This window comes from Talpa europaea (genome assembly GCF_964194135.1).
Source record: "Talpa europaea genome assembly, chromosome: 5".
NCBI classification, from domain to species: Eukaryota; Metazoa; Chordata; class Mammalia; order Eulipotyphla; family Talpidae; genus Talpa; species Talpa europaea.
The window spans coordinates 92,357,239-92,378,248 of NC_140071.1; the positions used below are offsets into that span (position 1 = coordinate 92,357,239).

Consider the following 21,010-nt stretch of genomic DNA (forward strand, 5'->3'; position numbering starts at 1 on the left):
TTTGCTTTTTGCCAAACTGTATCTTAAATTTTTTTAAACTTCATTTTAGGATACAAGATCTTGTTATTTAAAAATAGTGTTATTTTATAATCAATTAAATACTTCTTAGGATAATTTACTTGGTTCTTCTTTACATGGGGAATTTAATTATTTTTTACTATCTTTTAATCAGGAGTAAGAACGTTTGTCCCTAAGCCTGTTGCCACTACTTTGCAGTACATTGGTGGAGCTGCAGCCATCCTGGGCCTTGTGGCCATGGCCTCTGATGTAGAAGGGCTGTATGCAGCAGTCAAGGCCCTGGTTTGTGTGGTCAAGAGTAACCCACTAGCCAGCAAAGAAATGGAAAGAATCAAAGGCTACCAGGTTTGTAACTCTAAAGCATTGCCTCGGCTTTACTTTGTTGTAAAAAAAATTTTCATTTTTATTTCCCATGTTTTTGGGCCTCCCCGGTGGCGCAACGGTTGAGCGCTGGGTTGCGAAGCTGCCCGCGGCCTCTGCGGCGCCGGTTCGATCCCCGGCTGCTCCCCGGCCACCGGAGGAGGGTCCCACATGGCGTGCAGACCTCTCCTGCCGCCCGCTGCTCCCCTCAGCAGTGTGCTTCGGTCCTTCTGCCTGCTCTGTTCCCCACTCTGGCTCTGGTGAGTTCTCTCACCCTCCCGCACTTCTGGCTGTACCCAGTGCATGTATAAACAAAAACAAACAAACAAACCAGCAAACAAATAAATAAAGCATGCCTCTATTAAAAAAAAAAAATTAAAAAAAAAATTTATTTCCCATGTTTTTTCAAACTCGTATACTATCCAAATTAAAAGCTAGCAATTTTTTGTGAAAACTGCTATATGTTATGTGAAAATATCTTTATATTTTGGTTCATTCTTTTTTTCCAGTTTCCTCACATCTCACTTCTAAACCCTTGACTTGAGCTATGTTATTCCACTTTTAATTTTCAAACATATTCCATAACAGTGGTTTGCTAACTTTCTTTGTAGAACTAGGATTGAAATGATAGAGCATATTAGCACCTGCACTGGAGACCACCAAATCCATAATAGATTTCTCCCCGTTTCCTACTTTCTCCCCTCCATTCTGAGTCATCTTACTCCCCGCGATGCATCCCCATACTCTAACTTATCTAGGAAATGTGAGAACTACTATGTATTATGTGTCTGTTGTTAGCACTGAAAATTTATGTAGCATTAAAAATATGCAGTGTTCATGTACCCACAATCTACTAGGTTGTGACACAAAGTTACTTGTAAGAAGAGAAACAAGTTATCATAGCAAGATTAAATCTTACCTCCAGGGTAGATGAAGTACAGATGCCTTCTATTAACTTGAACCATGAGTTCCTTGATACTGGTAAACTGCTTACTATACTGCATTATATAGATATAATCACACTAAGTCGGTAAGTGGTTTGTTTTATAAAACTTTCAAAATGATGATTGCAGTATTATTTCTCATGAAAAATACAGGAACAATCTAAATGTTCCAACAACATGAGAATGACTACTAATACTACAACCATGCCATAGAATACCGTTAAACTTCCTTAGGTTATAATTATTAAGACTGTTGCAAAAGGAAAATTCCATTTTATATTTTATTTATTTATTTATTCATTCATTCATTCATTCAAGCTCTGGGTACAGTCAGAAGCGCAGGAGGGTGAGAGAATTCACCAGAGCCAGAGTGGGGAGTAGAGCAGGCAGAAGGACCGAAGCACACTGCTGAGGGGAGTAGCAGGCGGCGGGAGAGGTCTGCACCCCATTTGGGACCCTCCTCCGGTGGCCGGGGAGCAGCCGGGGATCGAACCGGCACTGCAGAGGCTGCGGGCAGCTTCGCAACCCAGCGTTCAACCGCTGCGCCACCGGGGAGGCCCGAAAATTCCATTTTAATAAAATATTATGTGTAGAAAATTGTATGATCTTGGTGATAACTATTATTTAAACACCAATGTTTGAATTGAAAGGGTTTATTAAAAAAAACTGGATATCTTAGTCATAGAGTAATGTGAGTACCCTGCTTTTTTTCTCCATTGTTATATGGTCATAATAAAAATGTAGAAATCTGCTTAAAGGTATCAGAAATTGCTCTACATATTGCTCTCCAGGGTATTTTATATCACTTATACATATTGCTTTCTTTTAGTTGTTGGCAATGCTGCTTAAGAAGAAACGTTCCCTTCTTAATAGCCACATCCTCCATCTAACATTTTCCTTGGTGGGAACTGTGGATAGTGGACATGAGACCTCCATTATTCCAAATTCAACTGCTTTCCAGGACCTACTTTGTGACTTTGAAGTATGTATATAAACACTAAGTGGTAATATGTAATCAATGAAACCATTTCTTCCTCTGTATATTGATAGAGCTAACTATTAAATAATTTGGTGTTCAAGATGTATTTACGTTCAGTAATTTTATTATGCTCATATTAATTTTATCAATAAAATATAAAAAATAAGGTAGTTGTAGGGTCCTTTTCACCAGTAATATTTCATTTTGCAGATAGTTTGGAGGTAACATGGTACAGGGCATACACTTAACTATAGCTAATTTGCTGCTGCCACTGGCATTGTGAGAGGTAGACATTTTTTATTAATTCTGATGGAAACTTTTCCTGAACAAATAGGAATTTAGACCTGAGATTTTGGTTAATAGTAGCCACATAGTAAAACATCCTTTATTTTGCCAAAATAATGAAATTTGCATTCTACTGTCTCATTACCATAACAGCTTTTACTCTGTCCCTCTCAAGGTACCACTTGACCCTGACCCTGGATCCTGTTTCCTTTCTCCATTTAACTTTGCATATGAGTCACTATAGACTATTTTTTCTCTGTCTCTTTCTCTCCTTCCCCCAGTGCCTCCCTGTGAGCCTATAGAATTTGTCAGTACAAAGATCATGTCCATTTCTTCTTTGTATCCCTATGTCCCAAAAAGGTGCCTACCACTTGCATGTTTGCTAACTGTGATGGCTAGGCCCTACTTCTTATTACTCATAGCTAATGTAACGTCTGTGTTGTTAATTATTTTAAATTCCTAACAAATGTGCCCTAATTAGCTTGCTGAAGCTTTATTTGAAAGCTATTAGCAGGCTGGCCTACACTGGGTTCTCAGTATCCAGAGCTCTCCATGGTGCGTGGTGCAGTCTGTTTCCTCCTCCCACCTCTGCCGGTGTTCCTGCTGCCCTCCGTTATCTTTTATCTTTCCCAATACTGTCTCCACAGTTTCCCTGCTGTGGAAATTTTATTATTTTATGTAAAAGTGTCCATCTTCACTTCTTTAGCTTTTCCTTTTTTTTTTTTTTTTATTTCTTTCATTTAGATTCTCAGCCAGGCCTCCAGCCCATCTCTACAGAGTTGACTCTCAAACCTGTATCTCTCGCTTAACATCTGAATCCCTGCCTTATTTCTCACTTCTTGTACAACAAACATTTCCATTTTTATGTTCCAGCAGCACCTAAACCAAACTTAGCATCCTTCCCCAAATTAGTTCTTCCTTCTGACTTCTATTTCTATTAATAACACCATTTCCCTACTCACCAAGCTTTGAAACTGAAAACTCAGCCTTCCTTTTTCTTCTCTGTTTATAAACACTTCAGTAATAAATCTTAGAGACTCTACTTCAACACTTCAGTCTGCCTTTTCTGTGTGTCCCATTACATCTTAGTCCAAGCCTTAATCATTTCTTCTCTACTACTAAGATAGCTCTCATTTCTTTTCCCCATGTCCTAAACTGTCCTATTTATGTTTTGACTTCATTCTTTCAGAGTAAGGTGCTTACTCAAAAATTTCTAGTGATTTCCCTGATGCAATAAAAAGTATATTTCTCAGCCTGATATTCAGAGTTCTAGTATGCAAACATTTCACTTTTTTAGAAAATTGATATTTTTAAGCCAGGTATTGTATTAGGTGCTAAAAGGTAAAAATATAAGCGAGTCCTTCAAGGTATTTAGTCCATTAGAGGAAAACAAATAAATAGAAAATGAAAAACTTGTGAAAGCAGAGAGGAAGATACTCAAAAAGGACTATGGGGAGTACTAAGAAGACCCATTTAATTATGCCTATCTTTGTTTTGATAAGGTAATTGGCACAGTTAAACAGTGGATTATCTTTAATTTCAGAATTCTGATTAAAATCTAACATGAACAAATGAAACTTCACTGCCTCACAAATTTTGGTTGCATTCAAATTTTGGCCTGTCATAAGAGACCAATACATTAGTTTGTCCTCATCCACAGGGAATACATTTCAAGACCTCCAATGGAGGCCTGAAAGTGGAGATAGTACCAGACCATATATTTTTTGCTAACTGCTTATTTCCTTATTTCTTTATTGCTTCATATAGCATTCCTAATTGCCTTAAACAGTAACCTATAAATATATCACCCTATTTTTAGAACAGTCATTTGACAGCTATAAGAAATACAGTTTGTAGTAACACATAGCATTTTCTTTTTTTTAAAAATTTATTTTTAAATTTTTTTTAAAGATTTATTTATGCATACAAGAGCTGGGGGCGGGGAGGGGAGTGAGTCCAGAGATCAGTCCAGATCAGTCCGAATCAGTCCGAATCAGTCCGAATCAGTCCAGAGATGGGGGGGTTGAGAGGATTCACCAGAGACAGAACAGGCAGACTGACTGAAATACACTGCTGAGGGGAACAGCGGACGAGACAGGAGAGGTCTGCTTCGCCATGTGGCTTGTTCCCTGGCCGGCTGGGGATCAAACTCATGCTGCAGAGGCTTCAGTTGATTCGCAGTGCGGTGCTTAACCCCTTGTGCCACCAGGGAGGCCCAGCATTTTCATTTTTGTGGTTGTTCTAGATTTGAGGGAATACAGGTATGACACGTAAGTCTGTATTGAAGGAATATCATACCAACTTTACTATAAAACCTTAGAATGGTAAACTTCCATTTCTCCTTCTGCCATTTGTGTTGTTGAAGCTATACATTTTACTTCTATATATCTTGGATCCCCGCAGTATTATTTTTGCTTTAAATGGTCCGTTATCTTGTAAAGACATTTTAAAAGTTCTGTCATGTTTCCTCACATGCATAGCATTTATGGCATTCTTTATTCCACTGGGTAGGTCCAGATTTCTGTCTTACATAGTTCATCTGCCTAAAATACTTTTGACATTTCTTGTAGTTCATGTCTTCTGGTGAAAAATTCTCCTATCGTTGTAGGATATTTTAGCAGTGAGTCGTTGATTTTTTTTTTTTTAACTCTTTTAAGATGCCAGTCTCTCCACTGCCTTCTTTATATTTCTTCTGCATTGGATTTATTGACTTTTTTAAGTCTGTCAGATTTTCATTTTCATCACATTGGAAATTTTTTAGCTAATATTTCTTCAGTTACTTTCCCTGGTGCCTTCTTCCTCCCAAGTACACGTTTCTTAGGTTGTTTGATATTATCCCTCAAGTCAGTAATGCTCAAGTACTATCTTTTCACTATTTTTCTCATGCTTCATTCAAATAGTTTCTAGTATTAAGAATTCAAGTTTACTAAATTTTTTAGTTGAATCTAATCAGTTTTTAGTCACATTCAGTATATTTTAAATTTTAGATATTTTTCATCTGTGGAAGTTCACTTCTGTTTCCTCATCATGTTCATTTTTATTTTGTTATGTTCTTTAGCATAAGGAGCATATTTCTAATGGGATTTTTTTTGCAGTTTCCTTTTTTTATTGTATTATTTTTACTAACGTAATGACTGTTTATAGCATTGTATGTGATTGAGACATATGTTGCAACACCATGTTTACCACCAAGTGCCCATAGTCCTCCCCTGTAGCCCATCAGGCCCCTCCCCACTTTGTTCCCTTTCCCCATACCCCTCCTCTGCCAACTTTAATTCTACCATCAGATTACTAGGGTTTGTTTTGACTTCGGTTTTGTCTGCCTTTGATATTTCTCTGTGTTCCTCATGTAAGTGAAAACATCCGATATTTGTCTATCTCCTTCTGACTTATTTTCCTTAGCATAACCCCCTCCAGTTCCATCCATGTTGTCACAAAATGCAAGATTCCATCTTTTTTTTATATAACTGCGTAATCGTTCATTGTGTGTATATACCACATTCCTTTTTTCTTTCTTTTTTGAGATGACATTGGTTTACAAAACTGTATATCATTTAGGGTCATAGAGTCACACTTCCTCAGATATATGTCACCACCCCCTCTCCCCATCATCCATGCACCCACAGTCTTTTACCCTGGGCCATTGGGCCCCCTCCCTGTTTTATTCCTACCCCACTTTCCCTCTCAAAGGTTTTTTTTTTTTTTATATTTATTAATGCATACAAGAACTGGGGTACAGACCAGAGGTGCCGGGGTTGAGAGCGTTCACCAGAGACAGAGTGGGGAGCAGAACAGGCAGACTGACAAAATACACTGCTGAGGGAAGCAGTGGGTGAGACAGAAGAGGTCTGCTGTGCCATGTGGGTATCTCCCTGGCTGGGGATCGAACTCGTGCTGCAGTGGCTGCACAGCCTCATAGTATGGTGCTTAACCCCTTGCACTACTAGGGAGGCCCCCTTTATTAAAAAAAAAAAAATTTGTGGTTTAATTGGCAGGTGACATCCGTTTTCAATATAAAACAATGATTTGATATTTATATATTTTAATGGCTTTCTTCAAGTCCTACCAATTCTATCACGTCATTCTTCCTGGACTGTTTATGATGATTGATTTTTCTCCCACGGTATGGGTCATATTTTCCTTTTCCTTTGCATATTTGGTCATTTTTGAAGGGATGATGAATTTTAGATTCAATACTCATTTCAAGAGTATTGAACTTTTCAGTTATTCAATCCTTTTGAGACATATTTTTAGCTTTGTTAGAGTGGGCCTTTAGTCTAGTGCTAATTTATCCCCACTGCACTATGAGACCTCTCCCCAAGTTCCTATGTATTGCAAAGTCTAGTCTGTCAGTAGGAGTGCAGATTAATCGCTCAGCCCTTGACAAGTCCCAGGAATTGTTTGGTGTATTTCTTTGTACTGACTATTTCCAATTTTAGACCCGTATTGGAATGATTGGTGATTCCAATGTACTCAGTACATAATGTTCATTATTCACTATATTCAATATTCAATAATAGTAGTCAATAATGGGTTCCTAGAAAACTTTCTGTGGACCTTAACTTTGTAGTTCTTTCTCTTAGGAGTGTTAATTTCCATAGCAATTATCCCCTTATGTACAGAACCAGAAGTCCTGCGTACAAGGAGTTTTATTGGGCTTTACCAAATAAAAACTTAATAAATTGGTTATATTCATTTAAGTGTAAGTGAAATAAGTTTGATATGCTGCATTTGTGTTTACTGAATTGACATTTGGAGTATTTTCTAGCCCTAAATATACCACTATTCTTTTTTGGTTTTCTATAGGTCTGGCTTCATGCACCTTATGAACTTCATCTTTCCTTATTTGAACACTTCATTGAACTGCTCACAGAATCGAGGTATTAGTTAATACCTGTGCAGCTAATTTTTCAGTTATGGAAGAGATAATAGTACTGTGTATAAAATCTTCTTTCTCTTTAGTGAAGCGTCAAAGAATGCCAAATTAATGAGGGAATTCCAGCTAATCCCAAAATTGCTGCTGACTCTTCGAGATATGTCTTTATCCCAGCCTACAATTGCTGCTATTAGTAATGTGCTGAGCTTCTTACTGCAAGGTTTTCCCAACAGCAATGATCTTCTCAGGTAATAAAAATATCTATATTTGTCAGCTTATTAATTAAAAATGCCATTGAGGTTAAGATGAATGAGATGAATATAATTGGTTTCTATGCCTCTGTAGCATCTGTAATGTTAATACTACTCAAGAAAAAACTACCTAACCCTAAAGTAGAGAATTGTTTTAGCTTGACTTAATCACCACTTTCCTTGTAATCTCCCAGGTATCACAGGTAGAAACATACCTGCTTATTAGAATATTCTCAGAAGACTAATCTCTAATCTGCGTAGTATGTAAATCACTGGTGTTTATATTCATTTACCTGGAGAACATCTCTAACTTGATGATAGATTTAAAACTGGAACTTAGGAACTGTTTTGGAGATTGTTATTATTATTAACAGTATTTACTTAGATCTTAGTGTGGAACTATAGGGATCGCTTTATTGACATTATCATTAAACCTACCAAGGTTTTCTTTTTCTTTGCTTTACAAATTAAAATAAGGCCCAATGAGGTTAAGCTACTTGTTCCAGATAACCCATTTAAAACTTATAAAAATCAGGATTTTAACTTTATCTGTGTTTCCAGAACTCAAGTTCTGAATTATTAGGCTATAGTGAATCCATATTGAAAATATTAGGACTTTTTCATTCAATCATGCTGTTTGGCTCTTGAAAACATTTTGGTTGGTGCATTAAAAGATTTATTTTGAAAGAAGTATTTTTATCCTATAATAGAAAAGATTATGACATATATGACATGAATTGCCATGAGCTCAGGTAGAGCAAACCAAATAATAATCCACTCAAGTTCAGTAAAATGTTAGTTAAAAAAATTTTTTTTGTTTTCATACCTTTGTTTATTCTTTCTGTACAATTTGTTTTTTGTTGTGAGAAGAAAAGATAAAATCTATAACCATTTTTATTCTCATATTTCAAGGTTTGGCCAGTTTATTTCTTCTACTTTACCAACCTTTGCAGTTTGTGAGAAGTTTGTAGTTATGGAAATAAACAATGAAGAGAAGCTTGACACTGGTGAGTCGATTCTGGAGCTTGAAAACTAGTTACTATGTCCCATTATCTCCTGGTACAAGTTAAACCTGAATTATATGTGATATGATTATGTTACTTTTTTCTTTGTCTTATATTTTTTGATATTTCACAAATGTATTTGTTTTAAATCAATCCTATATAATATGCAGAAATACAGAATTGATTACAAAGTTAATAGGGTGTGAATTTTGCTTTAAAAATAAATCACTTCTGTTTTTAGAGGATTTATAGCAATATTCCTTTAAATAGCAAATCTCTTTTAATGAAATTTTGAACATTGTTTTTTTTTTAATTTATGTACATCTTGTCAGAAACACATACTTGGCAAAAAAGTAAATTATATTAATTTATAACATTAATTTATGTCTATTTTATCGTTAATCTTATGTATTAAATATTTAGTAGTTGCTGAGGGAATGAACATTTTTACTACCATCATTTCATCTAAGTATAAAATAAAAGTAATCTCACCATTTTTGAATTTCTGAGTTCATGGTAACCACTTTTTCTTTAAACTTTCTTCATTTGGTATGTATCTTTTGCCCTCTGTCCCAGTACAGTTTTCCTGTTGTATGTTTTAGAATAGAAGATTTGCTTGTAAAACATTGAAACATGGTCATTTGGTTTGACCTGTAATTAAATTTACAGTATCTTAAAGACAATATTATTTACATTATTATTCTCATCCAATATTATATCACATAAATGATTTCGTTTAAACTCTTAAAACCTTATCCACCGAAAGGGTAGAGAGAAAATACCTCTCACAAAAAAGTTCTCTATTTTCACTATACCATCTAGAGCGCAGCTTCCTCAGTGCTTTCTGGATAGGAGAAAGTAGTGTAATCATGTTTTTCAGTGAGAAGTTAAGAGATTGCATAGGATAAGGGGCTTCTTGCTAATTATAAGGACATAAGACCCTTGACACTTATCTACTACCTGCTCATTTAGAACAGTGTTTATATTTCTTTGGTGAAGCAAATTAACAAAGTGTAAGCTTAAAGATGGAATCATTGAATAACATTTATTGAGTGCTTAATATCTGCCAGGGATTATTTAAATGCTTTATGTAATATCAGCCCTATGAAAAAGGTATTGTTGTACCAGTTTTATGGGGGAGGAAACTGAGTCACAGAAGGACCAAGTAAAGTAAACTTAGGTGACATGATACCACTACCTTTGAATTCAGGTCATCCAAACCAACATTCTAAACTTTTAACTACTGCATTGTTCTACATTATAGGATTATTTCTAAGTTCCTAATTAATATAAGCCAAGTAAATAGAAATTGTAAAGTGAAAGTACTTTAGGAATCTTTGAAAATGTATACCACGTTTACATATAAAGAAATGAAAAAAATATTTCTCTGATCTCCATATTTCTTTGCTAGTTGTGGAATTAAGTAACCACAGCTAGTGTTGTAAAATTTTTTTTGATAAGAGTACAGCAGTATGGATGTATAAATTAGTTAATTTTTCTGTTATTTGCCAAGTTGATTAGTATTCTCACCAGTTCATTGCTGTTTGAAATAAAAAGTCCGAGTCACATTATTGATCTTATTATTATGAGCCACATATTGCTTATTTTGAAGACTGAGTTAAGAATAATATGATGCGGGCCTCCCCAGTGGCACAGCGGTTGAGCGCTGGGTTGCGAAGCTGCCCGCATCCTCTGCGGCGCTGGTTCAATCCCCGGCTGCTTCCCGGCCACCAGAGGAGGGTCCCACATGGCGCGCAGACCTTTCCTGCCGCCCACTGCTCCCCTCAGCAGTGTACTTTGGTCCTTCTGCCTGCTCTGCTCCCTGCTCTGGCTCTGGTGAATTCTCTCACCTTCCCACGATTCTGACTGTACCTAGTACTTGCTTGCTTGAATGAATGAATGAATGAATGAGTGAATGAATGCATAAATAAATAAAAGAATAATACGATGTACCCAAAACATTCAGCCCACATGACCTCGGTTTGGCTAGGAAAAAGTTAATCTGGAAATTTCTTTCAGAGTACATTGTTTTAAACTGTATTTGAAAATGAGGGGAAGCATAATAACAATAAGAAAACTAGACATAAAAGCTAGGGGATTTTTTTCATTTCTGCGTAGATTTTCATTTTATTGTAGAAAAATTGTAAGGAAATATTTCCTATAACAATTTCAGTTGTATGGCTATGCTTTCATTAAAATAATTGGTGAATTATCCGTGCACTCCCTCTTAGAGGGGAAGGAGATTTTGAGTTCTCCTTGGTAAACTTTGAAGTACTCTTCGTAATTTAAGGTACTAACTTAGCATTTCAGTAAGAAAGTGAACAAAGGAATAATAGTCATATGCCTAAACAGGAAAAAGAATGTCATAACCATGGTGGTTGAAGTTTAGCTTGAGTTTCTGTTCTAGAATGTGACTTGTGGATGTGATTAGTTAATCCCTAGCTCATCAGTGGCAGAGCTGGGCTGGAACACTGGGCCACCCATGCTAGGCCTGCCTACTCTAAGTGTGTCTGAGGAGAGCAGGAACATTCTGCCTGCCTCCCTCTTTTCCAATTTCTCTAGTGGAATTGTGTGCCTTTGCTTCTCTTCTCCACTGTTAAATATTAACTTCCCTTATGCACTATTACATTTATTGACTAGTTTATGCTCCCTTTCAATCAATTTTTAAGTCTGGTAAATTTATTTCTTTCAAAATGAATCTAGAAATGAAGAATCTGTATTATTTTTGTATGAATTAACTGGATGACTTTCCCCCCTGCTGGTAAATTGAGGGAAATATTTTTGTAGGAAACAGACTATGACCTTTTTTTAAATCACTGTTTAGATGATATTAAATGCAAATGAACAATTTTCAATATTCTAAAGAAAAGTGATGGAGTTGACCCTTTTTCTTGTTTGCTTTAGCAGAAAACACTCCTAGAAAAAATGTTTTCTAAGAGATAATATTTTTCAGTGAGATTTACTGGAATAGTGTTGGATATTCTATCCTGGCTTATCTGGTAGGGCACGCTAATGAATTTGTTTTCATTATAGGAACCGAAGAGGAATTTGGAGGTCTTGTATCGGCTAATCTTATACTTTTGAGGAACAGACTTCTAGATATATTGCTAAAACTAGTTTATACATCTAAAGAAAAAACAAGCATTAATTTGCAGTAAGTAAAATCTTTTTAGAATTTGTGGTATTAGTTGCTATTAACTAATTAAGTCATGGTAGAAAAAAGAAAGTACTGTCACTGACTTTTAATAGATACTTTTAAACCCCAGAAATTTATAGTATCTCATGAATAAAATGTAGTCTTACTTTTCTTTTAAACTTGAAATCCTAATACTTGAAATTAATTTTTTCTCTTTCTTAAATCCACTTTGAATAGAGCCTGTGAAGAACTGGTCAAGACACTGGGTTTTGACTGGATTATGATGTTTATGGAAGAACACTTGCATTCCTCCACAGTTACAGCAGCCATGAGGATTCTTGTTGTCCTACTGAGTAATCAGTCCATTCTCATCAAGTTCAAAGAAGGACTCAGTGGTGGAGGGTGGTTGGAACAGACAGACTCTGTCTTAACGAATAAGATCGGAACTGTGTTAGGTATGGGCCTTTCATAATCAGCTACTTTGAAATAAGAGGTTGTGTTTTGTTTTTAAATATTTTAAATCATATGTTATATTTAATCTCCAGTTTGATGGCTTTTAGGAGTCATGAATTTTTATTAGTGATAGAATATAATCCTTTAAGATCTTTTCAAATTTGACTTCTTAAAATTGCAAGTCAAAATGAAATCAGAAAAATTAAGGAATTCCTTATTATCTATGAGTAAATATTTAACCAGTCATCAAAATTTGAATTAATGATAATAATTTGAGTGGTTATTCTGCACCAGTTACTAAACTTTAATTTTCACTATAACTCTGAGATATAATTACTGTCATGCCCATTTTACTGACAAGAAAACTATAGAATAGGAATGAAGTTACTTGTCACAGTAAATTCTGACTTTTAAATCCAGGTTACTCAGATCCAAAATTAAAGTTTAAAGTTTCTGTGAAAGCTCTTTATTCTCTACTCACTTTTTCTGTGCTGATTTCAACATATAACTGAGCATTTAAGTAACATTAGAGAATTTAAATTTCCTATATTAGATTCATATAAACCTTACTTTGGAAATATATATTTAAAGGTAATGTTTTCATTGAAAATTAAGGTCATTCAAACTCTTAAAGTATTTTAAAATTATATTTGTCACTATAACATTACATTTTTAAACCATTAATCATTGTTTTCTGCAACAAGCATCAGGATTACATATTTACTCTGTGAGATAGGGAAATTAGGGATTAGAATTTAATATGTAATTTTTCTATAATGAAAAGTAAAAGTTTCAATACCTCGCTACTGCCTGAACTGCTCTCTCAGATATTAAAGTGAATGATAAGAGGAGAGAACTTTCAGAACAGAATTATTTTCTTGTTATTCACGTGTGGAAAATGTCAAAAGAATCTTTGTGATGAAGAAAGAAGAGAGAGTGATACCATTTCTTTTTCACTGCAAAATGACTTCTGGAGAAAATTACGTACTTTAAAATATGTATTTTAAATTATTATTATTTATTATTACTAATACTATAGATACTTTTCATAATCTAAAAAATTAATCACCATTTTCAGTTGACTCTGGAGCATACAGATGGTATTTTGAACAGGTTAGTAGCAAGAAATTTTGCTTATTGATCTTAATGACAGCTACTAGAAAAACAATGAAAGCGCAATTGAAAATGAATTCTGTGGAATGTGAGGGTTTTAAATACTAATTGACAGCATGGCTTTTATTAAGCCAAAAATAGTAGTACAATAGCACATAAGAGTCATAGAAAGCTTTGTGGTTTGCAGAATTTTTTCACTTTTTTTTTTTTTTAATTTAGGCTTCATGATTTTGGAAACAGTTACATATTTATTTTATAGTACTTTTATTTTACATTATATGTGCCTAATGAACAGAAATTAAGGTTTAACTTCCCTAGTTAGGAAAATAAGATAACTTTATAAGATTCCTGAGTCACACGGTAATACTGCTCAATATCTGTCTTCTTATTGTTAGTCCTGTCCGTTGTTCTATACCACATCACTTGAGTGGTAACAGAAAAAACTGCTTTTGCCATTTTTTACTTAATGCCTTAGAATTTGTTTGCCCTTTATTGATACCTGCCTACACATTGCAGTTGCTATTTTGATCCTCAAGAGAAATCTAGGTTTTCAATTTGTGTTTAACTTATATTGGATTTGATTTAATTTTCCCTGAGTAACTAATACATACATATCTATGCATATATATGTATATCATCTTTTGATTCTATTTCTCTTTGATCACATGATCAACCTAATATTTTTTTAAAGTTTTAGTCACATTTTTTGTCTAATCTTTCTTTATAAAAATACCACCCATACAGCTGTAACTTGAACTTAAATTAATGTTTAATTGTTAATAACAAAGTCAGTATTCCATAAATTACTCATGGGGAAGTAGAGTGTGAAATCAGAGTGGAAAATGAATCCTATTTTTTTATTCACTTAGGACATGTAGATTAATCAAAATTTTTTTCCTATTTAATATATAAAATATCATTGTATGTCTTTTGATTTTTTAAAGTTTGACACTTTTTCTACTCATATTTTCATTTAGTATTTACTGTAAACAAAAATCACTCCAGTGAACTCTTTCAGATATATGACCATGTCATTAATAAGGCCAAGGGAGACAGCATAACTCTGCAGTTTCTGAAACAAATTCATGCTCCCAGGAGTAAGTGTTCCAATCATTAGTTTTGTGACCCTAAACAAATCACATATTTTCTGCATTGCAGAAAGGATAATAGTAATTTCTATTGCACATGTTCATTGTGTTTGAGAAATTCAAATTCAGTGAAAGTGGCTATGCAATTTTTGTTAAATAGAAGAGCATACTTTTAAAGATTAATTCACATCACTCTGAGGAATAGGCTAGGATGAAATATTTAAAAGACAACCTAAACATACATTTCTCTTTAAGTTATATAGCATCATGTATGTGCTTGCTTCATCCTAGGAAAATAGAAGGAAATAATGTTAATATTCATTTAAAATAAAAATTGCTTCAGGATAAAAATCTATCCTTTAATTGTTGATATTTACAAAGGTTTTCCTTTGAAGCTGGACAGTTTTCATTCTGTGCTGAGCACTGTGCTAGGTTTGGGGTAGTAAAATAAATAACTGAATTGTATCCTGCTATCAGTTATGTAACAGAGGAAGCAACATTGATAGAAAGACTGATACTAGAGGCCATGCTGGTAACAGTGACCATCTCCTAGAAGAGCTGAGTTTCTCAGTGAGCCTATGGCCATTAGAGACCCAGAGTCACGGCAGCTGGGATTTGCTGTCCTACTGCCAGGCACCTTCCCAGGACATTAACATCTCACATGAGGAAAGATTGTTTTGCTTATTGATTTCATCTTGTCTCTAATCCATAGATAACTTAAGGTAAACTGACAGTGTACCATGAGTCTCAAGATCAATGATAAATTGTCTGTTACATAATTGTATTTTCAAGTACATATTTGTAGCATCCTAAATTTTGGGTGTTTTGAGGCTTATTTTCTTCTTAGGGAAATACTAACAAGAATTTTAGCACCCTTCATAGGTCATTCTTTTAATGAGGACAGTTTCTGTTACCCCTTGTGTCTTATTGTCCCAGCTGTGTATTAAGACCTGGATCCTAATAGAGATTGTAAAGTAAAACTTTTGCGTGAAAGATTAATTTAAATGTTGAATAATTGCCTGTAGTAATTTGAATGTTCCAGATGGAAATGTCACATATACTGGGTTACTCCTTCATTGTCAATGCAGCATGGAAATCAGTTATTAATTTTGTACTTATTGTTTCCTTAGGATTCAATGTGGGCAGGAGTGCTGGAGGGAGATCAACGGTCAGAGAGATTAACCGGGATGCCTGTCATTTTCCTGGTTTTCCAGTTCTTCAGTCATTTCTTCCTAAACACACTAATGTCCCTGCCCTCTATTTTCTCCTCATGGCATTGTTTCTACAGCAGCCAGTTAGTGAGCTGCCTGAGAACCTGCAGGTCAGTGTGCCTGTCATCAGCAGCCGATGTAAGCAGGGTTGCCAGGTAGGAATTACCTAGTAAGGTGTGTAATTATATGTGTAAAAATTTCACTGTAGGGTCATGAAATGGGTCAATCATGATCAAGTAACCAACTGATTCCACCTCTTCCTCACATTTAGTTTTTGATCTGGGGCAGAAAACTCTGAAAATACCTTAGAAAAATTGTCCAAAAAGGAGTCCTTTGTCCCTCTTTGGCCCTTTTATATTTATGGTTACTTAATACATGCATAAAGACTTTGGATTATATTTTAATGGAAGAATTCTTTTGCCTTAGGTTACTTTTTAATTGAAATATACCTATACCTTTAAAATACCTACACCTTTAAAAAAGAAGGAAATGGGCTGTGTATCATTGTAGGGGACAATTAGTAATATTCTGTCTACCCTTCTCGGTTGTTCACTGAAACCTATCCCTCTTTTCCTATAATAAAAGACAGATTAACAGGAGAAAAACAAATTTAATTATACATGTAGGTGTAGGATTCCTACAAAGACATCAGACTTAAAGTATCCAGTTTTTATACGTTTTAGGTGAAGAAACAGTACATTTGTGAACTGATTACAAGAGGGGTTTTGGGTAGCAAAAAGAAGTAACATGGTTTGTTTACACAGTCTTCTTGGCTCTAAATTTCTTTACCAGGGATAAAGTATTTTTCACACTTTCAGGAGGACAAAGAGTCAGAATGTCCTTCTTACATGGCTGTTTCTGATGTACCTTTAATCCAAAATAATCATTAAGCTAAAGTGACATTATTTGGATTACTATATTCTGAATCCCTAACCATGAATTAAGTGAGTGCTTAGGGTAAGATTCTTAGTACAATTCCTAATTAGAATTTTTTTTAATTCCTTAATAATAGATGACATTTATCATTAGGAAACCAGCAAGATTTTACTTGATTTATAACTGAAGAGTACTGTGGGTATTTTTATCTACATCTGTGTATGTCTTTGTATTTACCTTTTAAACACAGTTATATGTCTGTCATTGATGCCAAATGCTAATCAAATAAACTCTAGTAATTAACTAAGCCTTGTAAATGAAAACACAGAATCTATATTCTTACATTGACTCAAGATTAAAAAAATCAAGCTTAGCAGACTTTAGTTGGTTATATAATTTTTCAAAATACTCATGACACCATATTCATAAAGTATTATATAAAACTGCTATGAATAAATCTCCAACTGATTTTTATTTTGTCAAATCTTACCTGCATGTAATCTATGAATTAGAATATTGCTGGGAGGGAAAATAAAGCTCCTGCCTAAAATATTTAGTTTTATAATTTTCTTTATTGGCAAATTATTAGTATTTTATTTTTGTTTTCATTAGAGAAAAAAGTAGAAACAAAATTTTCAACATAGGTACCTAAGGTAGGATGATGCATAGTACTTAGTTTTTCCTTATAAACATAAAGATGAATTTTTAAATACAGGACATGGGAGTGCTGGGTCTCATCGCTTTCACCATTGCTCGTTGGAAAAAAACTAATTTCAAAGAAATTTTAGAACATTAGAAAGTTACAAGGGTCTCTACTGAAAGAAATTAACAATGGCTAACCTTTATTCACTTTCACCTTTGCAGTTTGATTTAGATTCCATTTGGACATTTATCTTTGGCGTTCCAGCTTCCAGCGGAACTGTGGTCTCGTCTATCCATAACGTGTGTACAGAAGCTGCTTTTTTATTACTGGGAATGCTCCGCAGCATGCTGAATTCAGTAAGTTACTGAGGTGCTGATACCTATTGATGGAGCCTCTTGCCTGTACCTTTAAAAAAAAAAAAAAAAACAGGCATCTTTTGATAATCTTGCTTGTTATTTGCTCCATGGTCTCTGGAACCTCACACTGTCTGTTTTGCTCTCTTTAATATAATGTAGTACAGTGGTTAATACCATGACCTCTGTTGCCCTGCCTGAGTTCAGATCCCACCTCTGGTACTTCAGACATATTAGCCTCATGAGCCTCATTTTCCTCATATTAAAAAAAGTATGTTTTTACGGGGGTTGTGAGTATTTAATGGGTTCGTATAAAAACAGCATGTACCAGAGGGGCTGGTATATAGTCTATAAAATGTGGCATATAGTGTTTCATAAGTGTTAGCAAATATTACTAGTATTATAAACTGTACATTGCAGTGCATACATGTATAAATGACTAGAAAGTATATATGGCATTACAATAAATGTTATTTGAACTTGCAAAAATTTCACATAGAGGTTAGAAATCAAAGCAAGTTTTAATTTTTTACTAGTTTTTGTGCTTTCAATTTAAAATATTTCTAATTAGACTTGAAAGAGTAATGACAAAATATATGTTCCTATCTATCTTACAGGAATACTGTGAGTAATGACTTAATTTTGTTTGCACATATAGGGTCACATTGTAAGAGGAATTATTAACTAGACACTTTGTGTTACAAGTACCTGACAAATCTAATATTAGTCAAAATTCTAATGCCACCTAAGGAAAAGAGCATTACCTTTAAATGTAATATTGTGGAATCCTTTGGAATTCTTCCTTTGGTTTGTATTCATATCAAATAAAAAGAAATTAAGTGAAAAATATTCATTCTGTGGGAAAGTATCAAATGATAAGCATTGTTCAAACATATCTTTTTTTGTTTTTTGTAGTCATCATTGTTATTGTTGTTAAGAAAAAACACACTCACCTCTACTCTCAATATTGCACTACAACACTTCTCCACTTCTGATATTTCTGGTCACCACATGTGTGGGTGGTTTGCCTCTATAGCTGACTGCCCCACAGTTCAGTCCATTCTGACACTGTCTCCCTGGAGATAGCCCAAGCTCATAGGTAAAATGCTCAGTCTCACAGACTCCCCATCCACTTAGACACCAGCAGCCAGATGGAAGAAATGCATAGGACAAGGTATGTGGAAGGGTGTAGAGCATCACTGCCCTCTCTGTTCTGCCACGCCAGGCACCGCCATATGTTCACCAACCCAGAAGTCCTTAAACCCCTTGCTTTTGGTTTTTTACAACAGCTACATCACATGATCAAATCATTGATCAGTGGTGATTAAATTCATCTCTAATTCCTCTCCTCTTTGGTTAAGTTCCAATTCCCTTGTCACATAGTTGGGTCCCGTAGCAAAGCCTCCATCCTTACAGGTTTTCCAAAAATCACCTCATTGTCATTTACCCCGGTGTGATTGAAAGGGAGATGTTACGATTAATAAAAGTTACCTTTGTGGCTATTATCACATAGGAAATTACAAGAAGATCTACACCAGGAATGGGATGAAGACTAAATATATATGTATTATTATAAGTCACAGTGTTACAGTTGCATGATGGTTAAGAGCATTATTCTCATCATTTTACATATGACAGTGTGAGGCTCAGAAAGGTGAAGTAACTTTCCTGTTCTTTAGCTCCTGCCCCCCACATGATGAAGGATGGGGCAACTTTGATGGTAATACCTTTGGCACCAACTGTACTCATGTTGGTAATGATGAATAATCAAAACCTCTGGCTCCCATAACTGAGCTATGAGTACTCCATAGACAAACATCCTCTCAGTTTCTCAGGCAATTGTTCTTTAATCAATTTCTAGATTTGCTTGCCTGAGTGTGTTTGTGTTTGTTTTTTAAAACATGTCCAGGCCATCATATATCCAATTTCAGAAGAGTAATGAGCAATAGATTTTTAGTTATTTTTAGCAGTGTCTGTTTCTTTAACATGTTATTTTCTTTCTTGTGCCCATGGCAGCCTTGGCAATCAGAGGAGGAGGGATCTTGGCTCAGAGAATATCCTGTGACCCTGATGCAGTTCTTTCGATACTTATATCACAATGTTCCAGACTTGGCCTGCATGTGGATGAGCCCTGATTTCCTGTGTGCTTTAGCAGCAACGGTCTTCCCCTTCAACATTCGCCCTTACTCAGAAATGGTAGGTAGGAGGGAGGAAAATGTCAATACTTCATCGATCTGCTCCAAATAGCACCTTTTTTGACCAGTTTTATAAGCTTCTGGCCAAGTTACAGTTTTATAGCTTTCTGCTCCACCATATCATCTGGCATCCAACTTCCCATAGTCTTTCTGCTTTCCCCCAATTATCAGTGTACTCAACTTCCTTGTTTTTATTTACCATTTTCTTGTAAGTCCCTTGTTATAGTAAGTTCCCTCTCCAAGTAGTTGTTCAACCTTTTATTTATTTTTTTAAAGATTTATTTTATGCATACAAGAACTGGGGTATAGGCCAGAGATGTGGGGTTGAGAGGATTCACCGGAGACAGAGTGTGGAACAGAACAGGCAGACTGACTGAAATACACTGCTGAGGGGAGCAGTGGGTGAGACAGGAGAGGTCTACTGTGCCATGTGGTTTGCTTCCTGGCCAGAGAGTGAACCCGTGCTGCAGTGGCAGCAGACAGCCTCATAGGATGCATCTTAACCCCTTGTGCCACCAGGTAGGTCCAGTTGTTGAAACTCTTTTAATTTTATATAGCACCTCCCTGGTGGCCTAGGGGTTAAGTCTCAGTGCTGCCACCCCAGTGGCCTGAGTTCAATCGCCTGTCAGGCAGCTAACCCACAGTTGGTGCAGCAGACCTCTCCTGTCTTGCCAGCTGCTCCCCTTAGAAGTGTATTTCAGCAGATCTGCCTGTTCTGCTTCCCACTCTGTCTCTGTTGAATTCTCTCACCCTCCCCCTTTACCCCAGTTCTTGTATGCAAAAAAAAATAAATATTTTTAAAAATTTTGTAATGATAGCTAGTAATTGTGAAATGTTCTTCCCAGAACTGTAGAAATTTATTTCTACTTTATCTCAGAAATTACATATTTCTGGATTTAGTCTTTACAAATTAATTATAGTGTTGACTGTCTATCAAAAATGAAATACATACTTGTCCTCTCTGTTCACCTCTTCTTATTTAAATAAACTTTTATTTTTTGTATTTTATACTAATTTAATAGAAAATTATTAGACTGTACTCATGTATGGCATAGATACTTCTTTTTTTTTTACTATAAAGCAAACCCACTTACTGTAGGGACCAAGATTAAATTTTTCATGTCCATTTTCCTTCATGAGTAAAGATGAATTATTCCTTCTAAAATTATAAAGATTTTTTAGGAGGAAGACGAGTGCAGTCCAGGACTTAGCACTCTGGCTTGCT

At 35.2% G+C, this 21,010-nt stretch overlaps 1 protein-coding gene across 2 annotated transcripts in view; it reads left to right on the top strand.

Annotated features, from left to right (window-relative positions):
• WDFY3 (WD repeat and FYVE domain containing 3) overlaps window positions 1-21,010 on the top strand; it is a gene marked incomplete at its 3' end in the record, with an annotated part of 191,890 nt that overhangs the window by 86,793 nt on the left and 84,087 nt on the right. For both annotated transcript variants that reach the window (XM_084233369.1, XM_084233370.1), the window contains exons 23-32: window positions 173-363; window positions 2,152-2,304; window positions 7,393-7,466; window positions 7,549-7,710; window positions 8,626-8,720; window positions 11,751-11,871; window positions 12,091-12,308; window positions 15,638-15,873; window positions 17,459-17,593; window positions 19,607-19,786. In XM_084233369.1, the coding sequence (XP_084089495.1) occupies window positions 173-363; window positions 2,152-2,304; window positions 7,393-7,466; window positions 7,549-7,710; window positions 8,626-8,720; window positions 11,751-11,871; window positions 12,091-12,308; window positions 15,638-15,873; window positions 17,459-17,593; window positions 19,607-19,786 (1,565 nt within the window). The remainder of the gene's footprint in view (window positions 1-172; window positions 364-2,151; window positions 2,305-7,392; window positions 7,467-7,548; window positions 7,711-8,625; window positions 8,721-11,750; window positions 11,872-12,090; window positions 12,309-15,637; window positions 15,874-17,458; window positions 17,594-19,606; window positions 19,787-21,010) is intronic.